Here is a 23,332-nt window from a genome sequence, read left to right on the forward strand (position 1 = left end):
TAAAGTTGCAAAGACTAAAGTCTCAAACCCAAAGAGATATTCTTTATAAAAGTTAAGACTGGTCCACGCCCTCCTAAAACGCCTCGTTTAAACACGCCCCCACATGTCTACGTCATGATGTGGGAAGATTTGCAAAACACCGCCCAAACATTCACGCAAAGAAAGAAGGAGTAACTTTATTGTTTCTGTCACCGCCGCCGCCATGTTGTGAAGATGCAGTGTGTTTCATTGCGAAAGCGAAAATACTTTGTTTGGCCTTTCAAAAGAGGACACGACTAGAAATTAGTGGATAAGTTGTATTTACAACACTGTTCCAGAACAGTACAACCCAAATATTTAGATGTGTGCAGCGCATTTTATGGAGGACTGTTTCCTGATCCTGGGAGAGTAGACTACAATGCCGAAAAAAACGCTGTTCTGACTCACTGTCTCACTGTCTGTAAGTACGTTTTCATATTTAAAGAATTTGCCACTGATGATTCAAACGCGAGTTTTGAGCAGTGTAGAATAGCGCTTGTTGTTTGTCATTTCTCCGATCACAAATGCAGACATGGTTTTATGTTTACGCGGCGCGATACAGTCATTATAATCCATAATTATGTCCCCACTGGATGCAACAAATGCCTCGTTTGTAATGGGTTTTAATGTTGTTGTCTCATCGCGCCGGGACACGGCATCACAGTATGGTAAGGGCCGTAACATTTCCGTCACACGCTTGAGGTATTCGGCCAATCACAACGCACTGGATAGCTGGCCAATCAGAGCACACCTTGCTTTTCAGATCAATGAGCTTTGTAAAAATCGACGCGTTTCAGAAAGGCAGGACATAGAGGAGAAACAATAATGTACATTATGTGGAAAATAATGTGTTTTTTTAACCTTAAACCGCATAAACACATTTCATTACACCAAATACACAAAATAATGTTCTTTTTAGCAACATCACCCCTTTAAATACTTTAGTCAGTTCAAGAATAACTTATTTAATTTATATTATTATTTGAAAGAATTAAAAAAGCAGTTTCATCATGTCTATCCTTGTATTGTTCAGCTGGTCGAGGTTGATATAGGATTTAGAAAGTAATTAGTAATAAGTAATTCAATACATTTTAGAGAGTGAGTAATTAGTACAGCAGTGCAATTACACTGTTGAAGATGTAATTAGTAGGCAGTAATTCATTACTTTTTTAGAGTAACTTACCCAACACTGAAACAATTCTGATTTAATAAAATAGACTTAAAATATGCAGAGACTGCTGGACTACATTTATTGTTGATTTTATGGAAAAGACCAACTTGAACATTCTGCTAAACCTCTTCTTTTGTGTTCCATGGAAGAAAGAAAGCCATACGGGTTTGGATCAGCATGAGTGTGTGTAAATAATGACAGCATTGACATTTCTGGATGATCTAATGCTTTAAATATGGAGTGTCATGGGGTGAGAATACAAAACATAGAATACAAACACATCAGACTTATTTGTCTCTTTTCAGTCATCTATCCTTAAACACTCCTCAAAAAGCATATAGAACATAGACAGCTGATTGTCAGTTGGCTGGTGCAACAGTAGCAGAGACTGACAAAAATCTCCAGCCAAAGCATCAGTTAGCCAACGCCAAGACCAGCAGTGGCCACAGCAACATCACGGCTGATGGCTGACCTAAATATGTGCGAAGCCAAGCCAACTGGTGCCTGTCGCACAATAAGCACAGCTGAGAGAGACGGGCTACTGAGTGCACAAGGCATTGAGGGCAGAGCTGTGCCCCTCTGAAAATATCAAATCCCATTTCCATCACATAGGAAAAGATGCTAAATCATAATTATGAGATAAAAAGTCAACATTACGACATAGTAAGAGTTAAAATGTGAAATTATGACATAAAAAGTCAAAATTGAGATAAAGTCATAATTATGACAAAAGGTCAAAATTACACAAGTCAAATTAATAAGTAAAAACTGTAAATCATAATTGTAAGATAAAAATGTATGACATGTCAAGTCATAAAAATACAAAATTATGATATAAAAGGTTGAAAATATGAGAATGTCATAATTATGAGATAAAAAGTCTATATTGACATATTTAATCATAATAAATAAAAAGTATAGATATTTAGTCATAATTATGAGATAAAAATTCTGACATAACAAGTCAGAGTTATAATATAAAATTTGAAATTATGGTATAAAAAGTACAAATTGAGAAAAAGTCAAAATTATGATATAAAAAGTTGAAATTAGATATTTAGTCATAATAATTATGAGATTAAAACTTTTAATAACTGATATGGTGCAAATATATTGTGCATCCTTATTGTAAACACAAATTTTATTTGTTTCTTAAAGATTTTTTTCCCCCTGTGGTCATCGACAGCATGCCACATTAACATTCTATGTTGCTCAAATAGTTTCAATAATTTGTTTGTTTGTTTCTTGCTTCACACAGGCCTATTAACAGCTTTTGCCCTGGCATGGCTTGTGTGGAATGTGGTGAGTTGCACTTTGAGAAGTTAATGAGCAAAGCTTCTTTCCACAGAGTGCATGGACTAAGTGCCTGATAATGGAGACCACACCTCGGCCGGCCTCCCTCATGAATCTGTTGTGATTCTTGTTAACATCATTGGTGGCAGGTCTGCTTTGATCCCTCCGAGCACATACATAAAACAGAGGGGAGCGCAGTGAAATGGAACCCTGCAAGGTGTGGATTTTATGGGCAGCACTGTTAACGTCGCCCAAGGCCAAGAGACATGGGAAGGTGCTTGCTTGGTTATGCAGTATCTATCGGAGGTCTTCGAGATTCGAGCACTTATATAAAATATTAATAACTTATAGACTTTAAAAGCCTTTATTTAAAAATGCAGTAAAATGCAGATGCCACCAAATAACCTGGAAGCTTCCGCCATCATTACTCTGCATTAGATGAGCTCATCGACAGTTGCTTGAGTTTGGCTTAAAATCAAAACTTAAAGGAATAGTTCACCTAAAATAAAAGTCATCATTTAGTTATTTTCATGTCATTTAAAACCCTTTTTCATTCTTCTGTGGAACACAAAATGTCTTCTGATGTTGCACTATATGCTTTGTGTGAGGAACAGATCAAAATATTATAGTTCAATAGGCTCTTAAATTTCTCATAAAATTATCATAACATGTCGAATTTGAGTATTTGAAAGCTCTATGAAAATTGTGAACTCTAAAAGTTTGGGGTCAGTAAGATGTTTTAATGTTTTTGAAAGAAGTCTCTTAAAGTCACTCATTAAAGTCACAAAAAATACAGCAAAAATTAAAAAAAGTAATATTTTTGTGGAAACCGTGATAATTATTTTCAGGATTCTTTGAAATCTCAAAAGAACAGCATTTATTTTGAAATAGAAATCTGATTAGCAAATCAAACGTCTTTACTGTCACTTTTAATCAATTTAATCTATCCTTGCTTAAAAAGGTGTTAATTTCTTAAAAAAAAAAAAAACTTTTGAATGGTAGCACAAGTCATATAGACCATGTTTATAATATCTTTTGACCTTTTTGAAGCTTGACAGGCAGATACTTTTCACTGTATGCTTTCATTGTAAAAGTGCAGTGTGTGCATTCTGCTGAACTTCTCTTTTTGTACTCCTCAAAAAAAGAAAAGGAATGAAAAATCATACAGGTTTGGAACAACATGAGCATGAGCAAATGATGACAGGCATTTTATTTTTGGCTCAGCTTTGAAACGCTGGATTGGCTGAGCTGTAATAATTGTATAAAATTCTTAAGATGGAATAAAGAATTGGCCTCGATTGTATCATCATTTTATTTCATAAGGAAGGAATTCAGTAGCAAAGCTTTCGCGCTAGAGAAGATAACGCCCAGTTTGCCCTTTGTACTGTTGCAGTCCAATGAAAAACCTACATACACCATTCCTGACTCTTTGTTAAATAAATAGTTCAGCCATGAAACTCTATTAGCGTCCTGATTGGTTCATTCAATTGTATCTTCTCCAACCAATCGGCTTCACGCATTCATTACTAGTTCCTCTATATAACCTTGTCTCCTGCAAACCTGTGCACAGTCACTGCGCGCTATGAGAGCTCTCTCTTTAGCCCACCACCTCCGCTTGCATCTAGAAAATAAGAACAGATAACTGCTAAGCTCTATTTATGAGTAACTCAACTCTACAATCATTACCACGCATTGTCTTTTGATATAAAAGTCTGCTTCAAGCAAGTGATGTGATCGAGAATACTGTTTTACTGTCATGCAGGAACACCAGTCACAACACACTGTGCATAAATGACAAGTTTTGCAGTCACTGTTCTAATCCATGTCTGATCTCTGCTCTTTCACAGACTGACACCAAGTGAGTGCAAAACACTCTCTCTTTTTTCAGCAGTGTCCTTCCTTTAAGGTCTCAACACACAAACCGCTTTGTCTTCACTGACAGAAATCTGCATGTGGACAATGCCTCCCTCCTCCTCGAATTTAAGAAGCCCCCCACATTTCACCCCCTACCCTCCTTCTCAACCCACTTCACAAAAGGGGCCCGTGCTTCAACCCCCAGCTTGGCGCAAAACACTCAAGAGCACCACAATGCTCCCCCCTTCTCCATGGCAACAACAACAGAGAGGCAGAGCTTTTCAAAACTCTTTTTATCAGACTTCCTTCAATGAACGTCCATGAGGAAACCCAATGGGATGCATCGGTTCCATTACCAGAGGATTTAGAAGGAGATCAGCTTGCTTAATGCAAGTTAGCCAGTTGAAAAGACCAGCATATGTTGTGATTTGGATGCTGGTCCCCACTAAGCTTCTTAACTAGCTTAACCAGCAAGATTTTCTTGGACCTTCTGGTCTAGTGAAGCTGTCTGACCAGCATGTTTTGGTGCACCACCAAAACAGGTACCAAAGCAGCACTAACCTGCATATTTCCAGCACGGAAATTAATCCTGGTCCATGTCAGCATTAAAAGTGACCTGACAGCTTGATCTCTGCTTTTCTCTGAAGTTCACAGATTCCTTAGAAATTATGCTTAGAAACGCTGATATGAGATCAAGATTCCATACATGAAGATTTAGAATGTGCCGCAATAAGGATGAAGATATATGCGCTGCCATTAACTGGAGAAATGTGTGCGCCACACGCTTTGCATCAGCCGCCACATGAGATTTCACTTAGACGAAGAGGGGATGGATGAAACACATCAAAGGTTCAAAAGATAAAGATGAAAAGATCAAAGATTATGAGAGGTGCCCTACCTTTAAAATAAAACTGTAGATCAAAAGTTCGGCTGAATAATTAAGCACAGATGGTCTTTTCCTGGCAGTTCACTCTCTCAAATTAGATATCGAATTATTATTTTGAGCTCAAAATCCAGAAGCACTCTAGATAACGCTGATGACGTTATCTTGACAAACTGTTATGAATGCAATGCACGCCTGGGGTTGAGTCAAGTTTATTGACTGAACGTAAAATGATGCAAAATAACTAGTAATAAAGATGAGGCGTTATGCTGGGAAAGAGAAGAAATCTGCGATGCTTCATATATTGTACGTGTAATACTTAAGATTTAAAAAACTTACAGTGTACTTACTTAAAACTGCATTTATATTAACACAGTGAAAAAATGTACGGAATAAAAGGACTGTCCTTAGATATGTCACATAAGCACAATACATCATGTGTATCCAACATTTCTTTTCCAGCATTAAAGAAAAAGCTTGAATGGTAATGGCTGGCTGATTTAAAAACTTTGTGGAAGCCAAGTGGAAGGAAACTCAGAGAGCTTAACATGACAATGTTTTGGATTGAAATGAAATGCAATTTTTTTTTTTTTTGCACATTTAATAAAGTGTCAGTTCCTTCCAATTCAAACTCAAATTTGGAAAGGAAATGTTTGTGTTCTCCCTCTGTTGTCACTGTGTACTAGGAAGTTATTTGTCTGCCCACTAAGCAGCTACACGTGGCATTTCTGAGAATCAAATTAAGTGGCAGCGTGTCACTGGAACCACATGATAAAGGGGCATCTTTGCTATCTGGCTGATCCCGATCCTCTGTAAGCTGTGACAACCATTAAACAAAAATAATCAAAACAACACAAAACAAACTCTACCTGTACCCAGCCTATGTAGAAGTTTTAAAGGATCTTCAATTAATCCCCAACATTTTCTTGTCATATGTGACATCTTATACGAGACAAACAAGTTTTGTCACTGTGAATCTATGAAAAGCTATCACTCCATGGACATAATTTCTAATCTTGATATCACGTGATATCTTGTTGAAACATGTAACATGGTTTTCAACTTATGCATGGATTGCAGTTATTTAGTTTTTTTTTTTTTTTTTTTTTAAATTAACCGAGGGGCATGTTACAGCTTGGGGATGCAGAATGTGAATAAAGACTAACTCAAATTTGGAAAGGAACTGACAAATGGCCAAATTGGAATTGTGGAAGGAAATTCTTTACAAACATATTGGTTCATATTTTTTCATATTCATATTCATAATTTATTTATTTATTTTAAATACATAACTGCCAATGGTCCTACATTAAAATTCTGTATTAATTTTCTATAACTAATTTGAAGCATTTTTACAAAATAATTTATATCTAATAAAAGATCTGTAATTGATTTAATAATATTTTTATATTAAAACATTATTTATAGTAAATAAATATTTATTAAATGTAATTGGTCTTTAAAAATGGCAAATTAAAAAAGATGCATATATATATATATATATATATATATATATGTGTGTGTGTGTGTGTGTGTGTGTGTATAATATATATATATATATATATATATATATACAGTACGCTGCTCTGAGAAATGTTTGTGTTCTCCCTCTGTTGTCACTGTGTACTAGGAAGTTATTTGTCTGCCCACTAAGCAGCTACACGTGGCATTTCTGAGAATCAAATTAAGTGGCAGCGTGTCACTGGAACCACATGATAAAGGGGCATCTTTGCTATCTGGCTGATCCCGATCCTCTGTAAGCTGTGACAACCATTAAACAAAAATAATCAAAACAACACAAAACAAACTCTACCTGTACCCAGCCTATGTAGAAGTTTTAAAGGATCTTCAATTAATCCCCAACATTTTCTTGTCATATGTGACATCTTATACGAGACAAACAAGTTTTGTCACTGTGAATCTATGAAAAGCTATCACTCCATGGACATAATTTCTAATCTTGATATCACGTGATATCTTGTTGAAACATGTAACATGGTTTTCAACTTATGCATGGATTGCAGTTATTTAGTTTTTTTTTTTTTTTTTCTTAAATTAACCGAGGGGCATGTTACAGCTTGGGGATGCAGAATGTGAATAAAGACTAACTTGAAATCATAAGTCAAGTCGAAACCTCCTTTGACACATGATCAGTCACTGTCTAATAGGCAGGACAGTCTGTAAGCTTTGGCTCCTGGGAAAGTGTACATGAAATGAACAAACCTGACAGGTAAGAATGACATTTGATTTGTCCCGAGATTGAAAGGGAGAAGGGCTGACTAACTTTTATTCATGTATGTGCATGATAGTTGTTAGTGGGAATATGTTCTAGGATGTAAGGATCTGAGGAATGTGGGGGAAGATCAGCAACAGTTAATATGAAAATGGCTGGAGAGAAGCAATTTAGACATAATTACATCTTACTATCAAACCACAGCTGCTGTACTGGGGTAGAAGAGACTATGAAAGAGTTTAAAAAGTCCAGCTGTTTAAAAGGTCACATCAAATTATGAAATATAAAGTTGCAGTTGTAAGATATAAAGTCAAATTGGTAGATAAAAAAATCACATTGGTACGTAAGGTCACATTTTGTAATAAAGGTCACAATTGGGAGAAATAAAGTTGTGATTATGAGGTATTGTGGGGATTTTTTTTACTCTAAGGTGTAAACAGGCTTTAAAACAATCTCACATTCATTGAATAATATATTGCAGACAAGAATGTTTAAACTGATGGCCAATTCAGAATGGCTGCAAATAAATAACTTTAAGCGTGATAATTGTTGCCATGGATATGCTCACTAAAGAGCGCCAACAAATACTACTGAGCATGAAAAGAGACACAGTAAAGCTATAAAAATAACTTAAAGATTCAGGGACTCATAACCCAGCAGAAGAGAAGAGAAGAGCACACCAGACAGCACACAAGGAGGCAGATCACTATCACTAAGAGTATCAAAGAAAACCAATTAACACAGTGTGAAAAGAATAAAGCTCTCACAAATCCACTTCTACCATGGCAAGGCAACCTGCAAAGCAGATTTCGGAAATCACTCAAATACTGAACACAATCTTTGACCAAATAATGGACCGTTTTTCAAATGAGAAACTGTGGCCAAATAATGTGGTATCATGTGCATAATGTGAGTCTCACCTGAAACCGTCACCCTCATTGTGGCCTCGAGCTGCCTGTTGTTATCCAAGTCCTTGCTCAGCTTTAGCTCCCCAGTGTCTTGGTTGAGAATCAGCAGGTTGAGATAATTTCCCTCAACAAATGTGTAGAGGAGCTTGTCAGACACATCTGGATCACGAGCAGGCACCTTCCCGATAACTCCTGTGGGAAAGCTGCTGGACTTATTGGTGATGTAGTTGTTGAAAATGATCTCAAAATCTTGCAGAATGGGGACATTGTCATTGACATCTACTAGGAGGACATGTACAGTGGCCCGGCTGACAAGTGGGAAGGAAGTGGCCTGGACCACTATTACATACTCCATCTTGGTTTCAAAGTCGAGGTCAGTAAGGGCAATTAGATCTCCGCTAAAGATGTCAAGCTGGAAGACTTCAGGAATATTGCCCTCTACAATCTGGTAGAGGATCTGGGCATTGGTACCTTCATCTGGATCTGTGGCACTTATACGAGCAAGAGTGGATCCTACTGCACTGTTTTCCTCTACGTAAAAGTACAATTCGTCCTTCTCAAACACAGGGGCATTGTCGTTTATGTCCAGCACGGACACATGAATGTCCACAGCTGCTTTGAGAGGGGGCACTCCTTTGTCCACCGCAAACGCCTTGAGGCTATACACTGCAACGTTTTCCCTGTCAAGCTTGTGGGCCGTTCTGATGATCCCAGAGTAAGGCTCAATAAAAAAGTCCCCCTCACCATCATCCCCTCCCTGAAAGGTATAGCTGAGTCGACCGTTAGATCCCGAGTCTCTGTCTGAAGCAGATACCTGGAGTACACTAGTGTATACCGGTGCATCCTCAAACACTGTTCCCTGGTAGATGTCCCGGAGGAACTGGGGTGCGTTGTCGTTGGCATCAAGAACGATGATCTCTACATAGGTTGTGTCTGATTTCTGGGGGATGCCGTTGTCTCGGGCAATGATGGCTAGCGTGTAGGATGCCTGATCTTCATAGTCGATTTCAATCTGTGTCGTGATGGCACCAGTGTCAGGATCAATCTTGAACTGTGGCACATTGTCCTCCATTACATAAGTGATGCGGGCGTTTTCACCAGTGTCCTCATCAGTGGCACTGATGACCACGACGGTGGAATCTACAGGTCGATCCTCGCTCACTAAAACCTGGTAGTTGGCACTTTGAAATACTGGTCGATGGGTGTTGGCATCAGTCACATTAATGAAGATTTGAGCTGTGTCTTGGCGTGTACCATCTGAGGCAGTGATTTTTAGGAGATACTGCCGTTCCTGCTTGTAGTCCAGCGGTAGCGCTAAAGTAAAAAGTCCCCCTCCACTCTGGCTGGTGATGGCAAACCTGTTCCGTGTGTTCCCACTGGATACCTGGTATGTGACCACACTGTTTACATCCCTGTCTACAGCAGTGACCGTAAGCACACTTGTGCCCACAACTGCATCCTCATTGACCTTTAGGTTATACAAGTGCTGTGTGAAGGTTGGGACATTGTCGTTTACATCTAGTATAGTGACACTTACACTCGCTGAAGATGACATTGTAGGAACCCCGCGGTCTCTGGCCTCAACACCAAAATTGTAAAACTCTGTAGTCTCCCTGTCCAGCTCAGCACTAACCGTAATCCATCCGGTGTTGTTGTTGATAATGAACGGAAAACTAGGTGATGCATCGGTTAGCTTGTATTCCAAATGAGCATTGTCACCTGAATCAGCATCGATAGCTTGGATGTGTAACACAGAGTAACCTACAGGAACATTTTCTAACACTGAGGCTTGAGAGGGTGTGCTGACAAACATGGGGGCATTATCATTAACATCCAACACTTGGATTACAACCATACATGTGCCATTAATAAGAGGTGGCCGTCCTCCATCTTGTGCTTTCACTCGGAGTGTGTATTCTCTTATTATCTCATAATCTAGAGGGCTGATAATATCAATGACTCCTGTAGGGGAGTGTATGTAAAACTGGCCCTTTATATTCCCATTTATAATGCTGTAATGCACTTTCGCATTATTTCCAGCATCTTTATCCGTAGCCTTTACCACAGCCACTTGAGAGTTCACGGCTATGTTTTCAGGAACTTGAACTACATATCGCTTCTCACTGAACTGAGGGTAGTTATCATTCTCGTCCTCTATAAAAATGTGCATCGTGGCTGTGGCGGTACGTGGACCAGGCTCTCTGCCCTGGTCGTTAGCTTCAACAAAAAGCCTATACTGGGATTTGACCTCTCTGTCTGGTCTGACTCTGGTTTTGACCAACCCATTCCTTGGATCAATTTCAAAATAAGTATTCACCTCATCATCGTTCACAATCTTATAAATCATATTGGCATTAGAAGGCGCGTCTCCGTCTGTAGCCCTAATAGTCATCACTTCAAAGCCTACTTCAACATTTTCTCGAATACTAACCCTATACTCATTCTGTTCGAAAACCGGAGTGTGGTCGTTAGTATCACTGACTGTAATAGTGAGGTACGCGATAGCTGATCTTTTCGGGGTTCTCCTATCAATAGCAGTAACTTTAAACACATGAGTGTCTTTAACTTCCCTGTCTAGAGGCTGTAGAGTAGTTATACCTCCCGTCTCAGGGTTAATTTGAAATAAATTGTTAGAGCGGCTGTCAAAAAGAGCTTCCATATCGTATTCGATAACACCGGCGTCTCCGTCATCGGCGTCGAACGCTTTGAGGGTAATGACTCGCGTTCCTGAGGGCTCGTTCTCTGGCACTGATACCTGGTAGTTTGGGAGCTGAAACTGAAGAGCGGAGTTCACGTTTCTTTTTTGACGTTTAGCCCACGGGTCTAGTTCACTTCGAGTGTGTTCTCTTCTTAAATGTAACTTAACACCTACAAATAAAGAGCTATTCAGCGAATTAGGCATTAAACAAAGCAAATTTGCCTCATCTCGCTGCTTATGAGGTAAACAGAGGTTCGCGCCTGTGAGGGAAATAACACGCCGCTGGTGTTTCTCCACGCACCTACCGCGAAACATTTGGGGATTCTGCATGGATACAGGCAAACGTTCGTAAATATGTATGGGTAAGGAATCCAAAGAAAAACATGTTTCATACCCAGTCAATAGATACATATAGGCATCTGGATTAAGATTTTTTATTTTGTATTTGATGAAGCAGTTCTGACCATGCACGAATGTATTGAAATGAAGCAGTATAAAGTTTTCCGAAAGCAGTGATTTAATCCGGAAATATAGTCGAACGGGATTTCTCGGTAAACGAGTGCAGTCAATTTTGCGCGCGACTGATAGCAGCCCATCACTTCTCCCAATCTTCAGAAAGTGTCGTAAAGACTTATCTGTGAGACTTCTGTCGAGTCTGTACGTCCATTCTGGTCCGATTGATACATTTGCCAGTGTTGCACCAGGCTGGAGGGATCCCGATAGATGTAAATCCAAGCATTCAAACGTTGGGAGATGAGTAAGTAATCCAAAGCACATCCATATCACTGGTAATTCCATGGCTCAGGCGCATCTCATTGGGAATATTAGTCCAAACGATCCAGAACGACTGCAGTCCGCAAAATTCTAACCATTCCTGTAACGTGGAAGTGCACATTGGGTCAAGGCATGTTTTTGTGCAGAGCAGCAGGGACCAGAGAGCTGCACTGATAAGTTTAAATGAGTAAAACGGCTCTTCTCTCTCCCATCCCACAACAATTTGCATGGACCTACTCCTGCATTGTGATTTTGAAATATCCAATGAGCTCAACCGAAAAGCTTACATTCTTTCAACCGAAAAGCTCTATGTACAACCTTCACAATATTTTAAAATTAGAATATTATTAGTCCAATACATTTAACATTAAATAAAATACACCTGTATTTTTGTACATATACTTTTTAATTGATCTGTTTTACTGAACAGTGAAAACGTGCTGAAATACCTTTTGTGTATCCCGAGGAAACTATAAAACTGCAAGAAATGGAATTTACCCACATAAGAGAAAAACAGGGTTTAGTTTGATAGTAGCAGCTGATCTAGGGTTAGTCTTGGTTGAGTACTGTACGCCCCCTTGTGGATACTTTAGTTATTTAGTAACAACTCTCACCACCTCTACATCTTTTGGTTTGCATACAGCGGCCACAAAAAGTATGCCACATCTAAGAATGTATGAATAACATGGTTTTAAATAACATCCCAAACAAACTGACAATTATTTTAAAGATAAATAGCACAGTAGCACACAGTAAGAAAATATTGCACGAGTTGTTTTTTAAAATATAGAACAATAGACTTACTGTTACCAAAAAATGAAGACAAAAAGAACATTAGAGGAAGATGCCCATAGTTGAATGTGATGAATCACGGCTGTGGTTATTCTGCTAGTCAGAACTTGAGAGAAACTTACTTGATGCCAAATGACTTTTACCTTACTGGTCCCAAAGTAACTGGGGGAAAATGACTAAATCAATTAAATTAGTCTACAATCATTTATTTGATATACCAGTTGCTTAACTTTCTGGAGACATTACCCATCAAATCATGGTTGATAAGGAAAAAAAAGTGAAAAAATTGGAAAGTGGCCAGGAATATACATTTTCTGAGCATTAAGAAATAATATGTATTCATAAAAAAAACCTGAAGTTTAAAAAAATACACAAACATTTACAAATGTGTTTTTTTCTCAGCATAACCAATAGTATGTGCTCTAAACACAGTATTTCTTCACATACTGCTGAATTTTGATGAATATTGACTTAAGCCTGGATTACAGTACACAACTTTTAAAAGCAGATTTTTATACAAATATCATATACTTGCTAACTTTGTAAATGGTTATAAAGGGAAGAACCATACATCATACACTACATGACTGAGGATCACATGCCAACAGACTTTCAGGTCATTCTGAACACAACAACTTAATGCAGAAACACGCGTCTCATTACCAGGAGATGCATGACTAATGAAAACAAAATGTGTTCTAAAATCGGCTCAAAATAATGTCTGATATCTTCCAACTGGCTAAAAAAAAATAATAATCAGAATCTGCGACCATCATACATTACAAGACTTTCTGTGAAATCTGTCTACTCAAATCTGCAAACTGGCTCTGACTTTCAGCAAATAGTGTGCACTCGTCTATACTGTAAATTGGTGCAAAAGTTATGCAATGTATTCCAGCCTTTATAAACCCAATTTACAATTATTCAAGGGATAGTTCACCAATAATTTAAATTCTGCCAAAATATCTCCCGAGTATCTTAGTTTGCATTCCACATAAGAAAAAAGTCATACAGGTTTGGAATGACATAAGGGTGAGTAAATGACAGAATTTCAATTTTTGGGCAAATTATCCCTTTAACTAGCTTCAATCTTTGTGCCCAAAAGTAATGAATGTCAAACCAAAAATCTAAATAGAATTCAAGTTTCATTTATTGCAGTTGTTGGGTACATTATGTAAATGTTTCAAACAAAATTCTGTTAAATTCTTCCAACCACAAAAAGTTGGGTTTTTTTTTCACTCAACTATTCATTATTCCATGGAACCTCCCTGAATGCAGGACATTAGTACAAAATCGCCAGTAATGGAGATCATCATATTAAGTTATCAGTGAAGACAAACAGCCCAGGTAGCTTAGTGTTGTTTCTGACTAGTTATGGTTTACCATCTATGGTCAAACTGTCTGATAGAGCCGACAAAGCCAGGATGCTACTAGTAATACGGTCTATATCGTGACTGGTCGGGGTGGTGAGGCCCTGGCATCTGTCCCTGTGGTGGCGGCCCCTGCATACGGGGCGGATGAGGGCCACAGGGATTGGGCCACATCCCTGGGCTCATGGCACCTGGTTGGGTAAAAGGTGGGCTAAGAGTGCCTTGGTCCTGTGGCATCGAGTTTGGGTTGTAGTGGTGTGCACTGACCGGGGTAATCGGACCAGGTGGAGGGTGATTCATGTAGGGTGGCAGCTGGCTGATGATGTGTCCGGGTGGAGGTGGTGTTGACATGGGAGGTGCTTGGTTGTAAACCATGTGAGGTGTGGCTGAGCCCTGCGGCGGGTGCTGAATGGGGATGCTGAGAGGGGGCGGTAGGGGCGCTAGAGGCCCGTAATGTGGTTGTTGTGGTGGAGGCATGATGTGATGCGGATGGGACACCACTGGTTGGCTGGTGTAATCGCCAGGGTGATGGTGTGGAGGCAGGCCAGGAGGGGTCTGTGGGTGTGGCTCACGGGGGGAGGGACCTGAGGTCCCAGAGTCATCATGAATGGGTACTGTGATGAGGTTGCTATGCTTACGTGTAGTTACTGTGGCGATTCGGAAGGTTTCCGGGGGGAGGGGCCGTGGGGAGGGTCCCAGATCAGAGGGCGAGGCTGGAGGTGGATGGTTGTAGGTATCGTGGCCTTGCAGTGGGGGAGGAACGAGAGGGTGTGTTTTAGCCAGGTGTGGCGGCGGTAATCGGAAGCGGTCTGGTGGGTTGGAGGCCAGCGCTGGGTGTGGCGGATCCGGGCGAGCGGATCCAGTCTTGCTGGCCCTCATGTGGCGATGGTTGATGTGGGCCTGCAGGTCTCGTTGTGAGAGGTAGGTGCGTTTGCAGCCTTGCACGATGCTGCACATGAAGAGGGAACCGCGATGGCACTGCTCGATGCGCTGGACCGGGTCTGAGCAGCTGTAGAGGGACAAACTGAACTTAAGATTTAGTAGGGGAAGTGGACTTAGATACACATATTACTCTAATTTCTATTTAGATCTGGAGATACTTATATCAAGAAAAACCTGCCATTTACATTGCCCTCCAAAAGTTTAGAAACACCCTAGTCAAAGTTTCTGGACAAAATCAGCATAAATCCATATAATTTATTGAACAAGATAGACAGAACAAAATTTCTGATTTATTGGTATCTGACTCAAATCTGTTTTGTTGTGAAGGCCAAACAGCAAATAAACCACATTAACAGTTATGCACTGATATTAAAATTCTGGCTAATGCAATAGGCAATTTTTTTTATGTTATGGCTAATAACTGACAAATGACCAATTTTTATAATATTTTGTATAGATAAAAAAAAAAAAAAAATCAATCAATTAAATGCTACAAGTGAATTTAGGCATCACAACATCATAATGTGTTTGAGATTTGGTAAATTTTACATTTAGTAGTGTTATTAAATTAAATAAATTATATTAAATTATAAACTATAAAATTAGAAATTATTATTATTTTAGGGGAGCATTAGATGACACAAATGATACACATCAACCAATTAAAACACAGCTTAGAAATGCAATTTTTTAAATGTATGTTCTCGGTTAAAAAAAAAATAAAAATTATATATATATAGCACAAAAAAGATTTATGTCGATATTGCCCAAAACTAAAATGTTTTAGTCAAAACTTATGACTAAAAGTAATTTAATACTAAAATCATGGTGTGGAAAAATCTGAAAAACTGTAAATATCATGACATCTGCTGGAAATTCAACCTAAAAATGTTTTACAACTATTATGTTATATACATAACCACATAATAATGCCTAATGTTGATAATCCAGTGAATTAAAAAAATATTGAATTAAACAGTTTACATTTCATTATTTTTGTTTTTTTATGTGAAAATTCATGGTCGCAATACCAAAAAAATAACATTAGACATAACAAATAAATGAGACGTCTGGCATCAGTACAAAACTGCTGCTTTACATTATGTAAAATACTCACAACAACAAACTAGTCTGGATGAGCCACATTCAAAATCGCCACATAATAGTTGATAGAGACAAACCTGTGAGCACACACCAGTTGAATTCTACAGTACATCAATGTGCCAGACTACAATGAGCCTATAACGTAAGTGGTGGATCAAAACTAAACTGCTTTCAATATTATCAACTAACACTTAACATTGGAAATTAAACATTCTATTTAACAAATTATGATTTATGATAAAACGATATTACAATGCTATAATAAGCTGATAATGAATCTCAGGATGAGATAAAGAAAATCTTTCTGAATGAGTCTTGTTTTCATATCAAAATGAACATCTGTCCACTCTATGTATAGAAATAGGTACTCTTAATAGCACAACTCCCACAACAACCCTGGATGTTTAAGACAAGCATGTGCATCTGAACCACATCCTCTTATTCTAACACCTACAGACATTACCAAGGAAACAGAACATACTAAAATTTTCAGATTTGCTTGCATCCCACAGACAACATTAAGAAGAATTTACAAAACTACCTCCATTCACACTTTACAGTATATATCAGGGACAAACACTGTTTCATGACAAGAACAAGATACAATCCACTTAAAGTCACCATGAAAGCAAAATTGGGAATTCTAATTTTTTTGATTCATTTGCACTTGAAATCTTTAATCAAAAACATTAACCTCCCCTCCCCCTCTCAACGACATCTCTTCTCTTCATGATGCAAGACTTGAAAAAGGGGCATTTTAGCACCCTTCGCCGGTTGACTGACATGCGATCTGATCATCTGACCAATCATAATGCTGATTCCTCCATTTAGTCCGAGAAACAAACCAGACTGGAGAGCTAGTAGATTAATGTCAGTAGAGTCAAACTTGAAAATGGTGTATTGACGTCTTTCCGCGGTTGAGACAACCTGCCTTTATTTCATGCTATAACTAGCAGGAAGAGATCAATTCACATTTGAACTGCAGAACTGAGGCGCTACAGTGATCTGTCATATTAAAGAGCCACAAAATGGTATTTATTGTTTGAATCTCTTAAATAATGACAACATTTGAAAGCTGAGACTTTGTTTCCTTCTAAATGTAACCTGCTCTGTCTTGTCTGTCAGCGCATTGCTCTGCTATGTATTTTTCACTGCGTGATGGCAGCGTGAGAATGCAATCGCCTCAGTTCATGCGGCACATGAACCTCTCTTCCTCTTTACTACTAGTTACAGCATGAAATAAACATGAATGATCATCAGAGTTATGCTGTCTCAGCCTCAGAATGTCGTCAATACACCATAGTGCACTGATGTCAATCTAACTCTCCTGTTTGATTTGTTTGTCTGACAAAATGGTGGATTCGGCATTATGATTGGTCAGATCGCCTGTCAATCAAACTCCTGGCAACCGGTGAATTCCAAATCAAGTCCCGCCCTTTTTTTCTCATTCTAGAAGCTATTGCATTCAGATATATGTAACAACAGGGAAGAAAAGACTACCACAACTTCCGTTTCATGCGACTTTAAACAAACTGTTTAGAAGAAAACTCACCCAGGGCACATCTTGTCACATTTCTTCTCATAGCGCACTGCACAGTCATAGCAGAACACATGCTTACAGGGAATCTGAGGGAAACAAGAAGTATTTTTATTTTTTTCAATGAAAGATCTCCAGCATTATAAAGAGTGTTTTAGGGACTTGAACATCCTTCTTACCATTCGCCCATAGATCTTTATGGGCAGACCACACTTGTCACAAAAATGAACTGGAGTGTCATCTTTTACTCCTATCAAGTTAAGCTGAGAAAAAACGCAGATTTCACTTATAAATATGCTATTAAAAATTCAAATACTGTATATTTAAATATTGTATTAAATATTTGCTTTATTACAAAATTACTGTTAAAAATATCTTCTAATTTGTTGTAATTATTTGATGATAAATGTGTAACCTTATAATCCCAGAAGATTGGCTGAGGGAATCTGCGCTGGTTTCCATAAGCATCTCCAGATTTACACTCAAATCTTTCCTCTTGGTCATAGCTGAAAGGCTCTGAAGATCACAAAAAAAGTTAATAAATAAAGAAAAACAAATAAGATATGGCAAAAAAATCTATTTATACATGAGCACTATGGTTTTATTCAAACAGAGCAAAAATGTGATTAATTGGCATATCTGACTCAAATCCATTTAGTTGATTATAGTCCAAATAAACAGGGATGGACTGATATTATGATTCTGGCTAATGCTATAAGCTGATAATTATTTTCACGTTATGGCTAATAATTACCACTATTAAAATTCTATACTATTTTGCATAAATAAGATAAAAACTAAAAACTAAAATCAATAATTTCAAACGCAACAACTGAATTTACTTGTCACATTATAATGTACAGTATGAAAAATGTATATTAATTTGCTAAATATTTTTTTAAAAAGTGTTAAATTATTAGCATTTTTAAAGATTAACTTTAAGTGAGTGTTAAATGACAGTAAATGTAATATGAATGTAAAATAAAAGAACATGCACAAATAAACTGTATATCAGCTGATACCAATAAATTTAAGCTGTTATGATGGTCAGCCAATGTAAATATACCAGATATTAAAAAAAAAAAAAAATCTGATTTCAGCACTTGGAATTTGACAGACAGGCCTAAAGATCAGATGTGAAAGAACATCAGATATACATGTAGTGTGGACAAGATGAAAACGTTCTTTTGCAAACCAACCTTCTTCACTTTTTGAAGGCAATCTAGTGTTGGGACGCTGAGGTCGGGTGGGTAGCTTGCCTCTTTCCGTCTGTTTTGACAGTAACTTGATTGGGATCTGTCTGCGTACATCAAGACCTCCAAGGAATCCCGAACCATCAGTTCCTTGAAGGTCATTGTCTTGGAAAGAATACAGAAGTCGTCATTAATATGTAATCTACATTAACAAGTACAATATTAAGTTACTGATGGATTATACATACACAATTTAATACTACATTGAAAATGAAAAATTAACACTTCATAAGAGGAGGAGGAAATGGACAAATTTATTTAAACAGACAGTACTGCTAAAGACAATAGCATAATCTAATTTATGAAATTAAGGAACATATAACAATCTAAGTGAGACCAGGGGCCGGTTGCATAAACTGTTTAGACTAGTCTTAAAAAGTTAGTAATCTATTTTTTTTCTTTAAGACTGGTCATAACTTTTTTAATTCAGTTATGAAAAGGTAGATTGGTCTTATTTGTAGTGGAAAGGTAAGACTGATTTCCCCTTGGCAACTGCTAGTTGGTCAAACTAGTTAAGACACAGTCTTAACATGGTGACTAAGTTTATGCAACTGCCCCTGTGCTATTCAGCAGTGATTAAAAAGTGCTTAATAGAGAGTGGAGAAGCAAAAGAAGTAACTTATAGAGCAAGTGCAGAGTTAGTCTTAACCATAACGCTTATATATACCGTATATATACACTGCATAGTAACCAATGAGCATAACAGTGTTTATAAAATATTTTTGGGGCTCTAATGTGAATGTTTTCTGCGTTTATTTGAATCTGCCACTTGCTGGACGCGCACTCCTCTACTTGGTCATGTCAGCGGCTAGTCGGATACATCCAATAAAAGCGTTTACTGCCAACACACACAAACGGATAAATGACACCAAGGGCTCGCGGCTTTACTGGCAGCCGGTTACCTTTCACTCGGAAACATTTTGGGAACTTAAAACGTAAAGCTGCAGTAAAATACTTAAGTTACATTAGCTTGTACCTCACCATTTTGGTCCATGACTTGACGCTGTGCATCCTGCGATGAACTGATGGGCGTGGCTTCGTGTGGTTTGGAGTTCAACGTTGCGCACAATTTACGCATATGATGTTTTCCCATAGCCTGTATTTTCCTAGCCTGTTTTGTCGTGTCTTTTTTTTTTTTTTTTTAACACAACGCTTTAATTAACGTCACCTATATAAGCACCAAAAGTAGTGAAAAAAAAACAAAACCACTTACAGAATGTAACTCAATTATTTATAAAGAACACAGACAAACCAAAACACCAACATATATTTAATATCATAAATAGAACATACAAATGTCACAATATAACGTTAATTGCAATTTTTTAACTTACAATGACATTTTTAAAAATACCAAGACAAATTTTTTATAAAATTTGATATTATATTAATTATATTATATTATAAAAGCCCAGGATAACCTCTGGACAAAAATGAATTACTCTGTATTTAGGACAGTCCGAAGTATCATGTAACACATCAGAAATGCATTGTGGCTCAGCTTGGTGCCTGATTTAAAAAGCATTATTTAGCAGAACAAATTGTACTGTAGGAAAAGTCAGTCTATTCGAGGTATGCAACCTTCCAACTCGATAATTTCTGGCCAGCTTTCGTACTTATTGGTTTCCCTGTCATTCTTTATGTGCTGAAAAGGACAGAAAAGTGAGTTAAATTAATGGACCTGAAAAGTATTTTAATTGCATAAACTTAAGCACATAAATGGGTGGATTTGGAAATAGCATTACCTGCTCAAAAGAGATTTTGGTTGTGGTTTTCTTCCCTCCCACAAAGACCCAGTTATCTCTGAATTTCAACTGGGAAATATATGAACTGCCAAGCTCTGCAATGAGTGTCCTTGCTTCATCATTAAGTCTATAATAAAGGAACCATATAAATTATGACATGATGAGACAACACCATGATACATACATGACGAAACTAGAGACAGAAATTCTACTCTACTTTGTGGCTGGATCATCAAAAGTGGCAATCAACACAAGAGAACCATCCTCGATTGACTTCAGAAACTCTATCAGCTCCTCAACCTCTGTCAACAACAAAAGATTACATACATGTGAACTGAGAATGCAAATCAGTATTTATAATGCAAGATTATTAATTAACAACATGGTGTAGCGAAGGAAAGATACAACATACTTCCGTTCCACATATTGAAGCTGCCAGTGTTGACGTGTTCACCCGTTTTTTCTGAATTTTGTATTAATAAGTAAACAAGAACTGTTAAAAATTAGCATTTATATCTATGAAAATACTGAACAATAACTTTCAATATTTCTACAAAATATTCTAAAAATATTATGTTATACATATTAATATAAGATAAAGATAAAAGCTTTCAAAAAACTAAGTTATCCAAAAAGAAAAACATGTTTGCAAAAAAACAAAAACAAACAAAATAATAATAATAAAAATGAAGATAAAAGCAAAACATGGTACCTTTTTAATTTGGCTTTTTTTAAAGCAAAATTACCAATCTCAACATACTTACCATTGATAATAGCAATATTAATTCCTCGTCGGTTTCCTTGAGTGTCTTTCTCTATTATCCTAAAACAAAATGGCAGAACTAGTTTAAATTCTGTTAAACAGAACTTATGGCATTAACTTAATTATTCATTAAAAGCACAGATTGTAAATTTGACAACTTAAAGCCTTTACATTTTCCCCTCAAAGCATATTTGTGGTCCAATGATGTTTGTTGCGCCACTGTAAATCTTAAAGGTATAATCATTTCCAGGACATGGTTTTGGGAGACCACATTTGCCTTTAGGACCTGATAAACATACAGAAACAGAGACTTAAATGTGTTCCCTAATTTATTTATTTTTTTTTACACTGTACTGGACCAGATTATTCAATAAATGCTTACCATCATCTTTATGATTATCAGGTTTCAACTGGTAAGAAGCTGCTCCCCCCACTGACCTTTCTGGGTTTTACAAACATATATAATATATCAGTAGAAACTATAAAGAACTAATACATACGGCACATACGTATATACATAAAATACTCCTTATATTAGTAACTCACCTACTAAATCTGATAATGTTAATTCAGGATCCATCTGCAGGAGTTTGAGGACAAGGCTTACGGATATTATGAGGGCAGCCACCATGAAAACGAATCTCAATTTTTCTGTGAAAGCAATTTAATTGTGATTATAAATAGGGTAAACGTACCGATTAAGCTCACCAAAATCTACATTGAGACATTTTTAGTGCACAAGATATTGGTTTCAGTACAAAAAGTTATGTTAAAATAAAAGATTAATCTCTCACACAAAAATATGTAATTTTATTTTAAATGACAAAAGCATTTCAATTAAGATATACATCATTAAATGTAAAAAGTCCGGCTGTGCTTAATGGGTACATGTTTGTACCCTTTAAGCACACCCCTGTTCCCATTAAGCTCACATCATGTTTTATTAAAAATTCTTGTTTATTTTAAACAACCTTTTTAAAGAATAATTGAATTTTTCAATCACATTTCATTTTTCAAAGTCAATCACAAAAAAAAAATAAAAAATCAAGCAACAAGGCATTCAATTCGATCAGTTATATATTCATAATGAAATGTCATTTAAACACATTGCAACATCCAGACTAGTCCACGTTCAGCTAAGTAACCCACATTAAAAAACCAAATAAAACAAACCAATAAAACATTTCATTCACGGGGATGAACACAGAAACTAGCCTCATTATGAAGACTCTTTATAAATGGACGTCAACTTATGTAGTCTCTTAAGGCTGGAATACACTACACGATTTTTGCCCCGATTTTCCACCGATTTACAGTCTGGAGAAGTTGATGCTAGTTGCCAAAGGTCAGAGCCAGTCTGCAGATATGAGTCAACTGATTCCATAGAAAATCACGTAGTGTATGATGATCACAGACTCTGTTTTTTTAGCTTCAGACTTTGATTCCATCCAGTCGGAGGATATCAAACATGTTTGATATTTTCAGCAGATTTTAGAACACGTTGTTTCATGTATGATGGACAGTTTTTAAACTTGGTAAGTGTATGATGCCCAGTAGGTCATACATATTTTATTATGAACAACTACTATTAACAATATCTATGAAATTATACTTTTTCTTATTGATGTCACACTTAAACTGTGTGATTTTCATAGTAGTGTACCCTTTAAGATCACCTTAAAATAATATGAAATCTTTAAAAAATACAGCAGTTTAAAACCACAGACCAGCAATAAACTGTTAATTTATAATATTATGGATGTAAAAGTACAAGCCAGTAATGCCTGTGAAGTAATATATTAGCGTAGCACACAATCTTATACAACTAGTCAGCTAACTGTGTTCTGTAGCATCTGCGCTATGTTAGGGTGACCATATGTGCCATTTTCCCAGGATGCGTCCTGGCCAGGATTTCTATATATGACATCAAAATACCATACAGACGGTTCCTTATGCTTTCAAAATGCTCTCGAGGTATTTTGATGTCATACACC

General features: G+C 37.2%; 2 protein-coding genes across 4 annotated transcripts in view; both read right to left on the reverse strand.

The window, feature by feature from the left end:
- Positions 1-11,997, reverse strand: part of LOC107678303 (cadherin EGF LAG seven-pass G-type receptor 1-like) — a 49,138-nt gene extending 37,141 nt beyond the window's left edge. The window contains 1 exon segment of the mRNA XM_016473526.1: positions 8,373-11,997. Within this exon segment, the coding sequence (XP_016329012.1) occupies positions 8,373-11,856 (3,484 nt within the window). The 5' untranslated portion in view covers positions 11,857-11,997.
- A 1,751-nt stretch (positions 11,998-13,748) lies between these two features.
- LOC107678304 (E3 ubiquitin-protein ligase Hakai-like) overlaps positions 13,749-23,332 on the reverse strand; it is a 12,077-nt gene continuing 2,493 nt past the window's right edge. Inside the window, exons 1-6 of one of the 3 annotated variants that reach the window (XM_016473528.1) lie at positions 19,812-19,876; positions 18,777-18,935; positions 17,993-18,093; positions 17,757-17,840; positions 17,593-17,666; positions 13,749-15,018 (exon numbers count right to left, since the gene is read on the reverse strand). In XM_016473528.1, the coding sequence (XP_016329014.1) occupies positions 14,055-15,018; positions 17,593-17,666; positions 17,757-17,840; positions 17,993-18,093; positions 18,777-18,935; positions 19,812-19,824 (1,395 nt within the window). In that variant the 5' untranslated portion in view covers positions 19,825-19,876 and the 3' untranslated portion in view covers positions 13,749-14,054. Of the gene's footprint in view, positions 15,019-17,592; positions 17,667-17,756; positions 17,841-17,992; positions 18,094-18,776; positions 18,936-19,811; positions 19,877-23,332 lie in introns of those variants that run through there. The other 2 variants (XM_016473529.1, XM_016473527.1) reach the window with 2 other exon arrangements.

This window comes from Sinocyclocheilus anshuiensis, unplaced genomic scaffold, assembly GCF_001515605.1.
Source record: "Sinocyclocheilus anshuiensis isolate Anshui unplaced genomic scaffold, SAMN03320099.WGS_v1.1 scaffold1318, whole genome shotgun sequence".
NCBI classification, from domain to species: Eukaryota; Metazoa; Chordata; class Actinopteri; order Cypriniformes; family Cyprinidae; genus Sinocyclocheilus; species Sinocyclocheilus anshuiensis.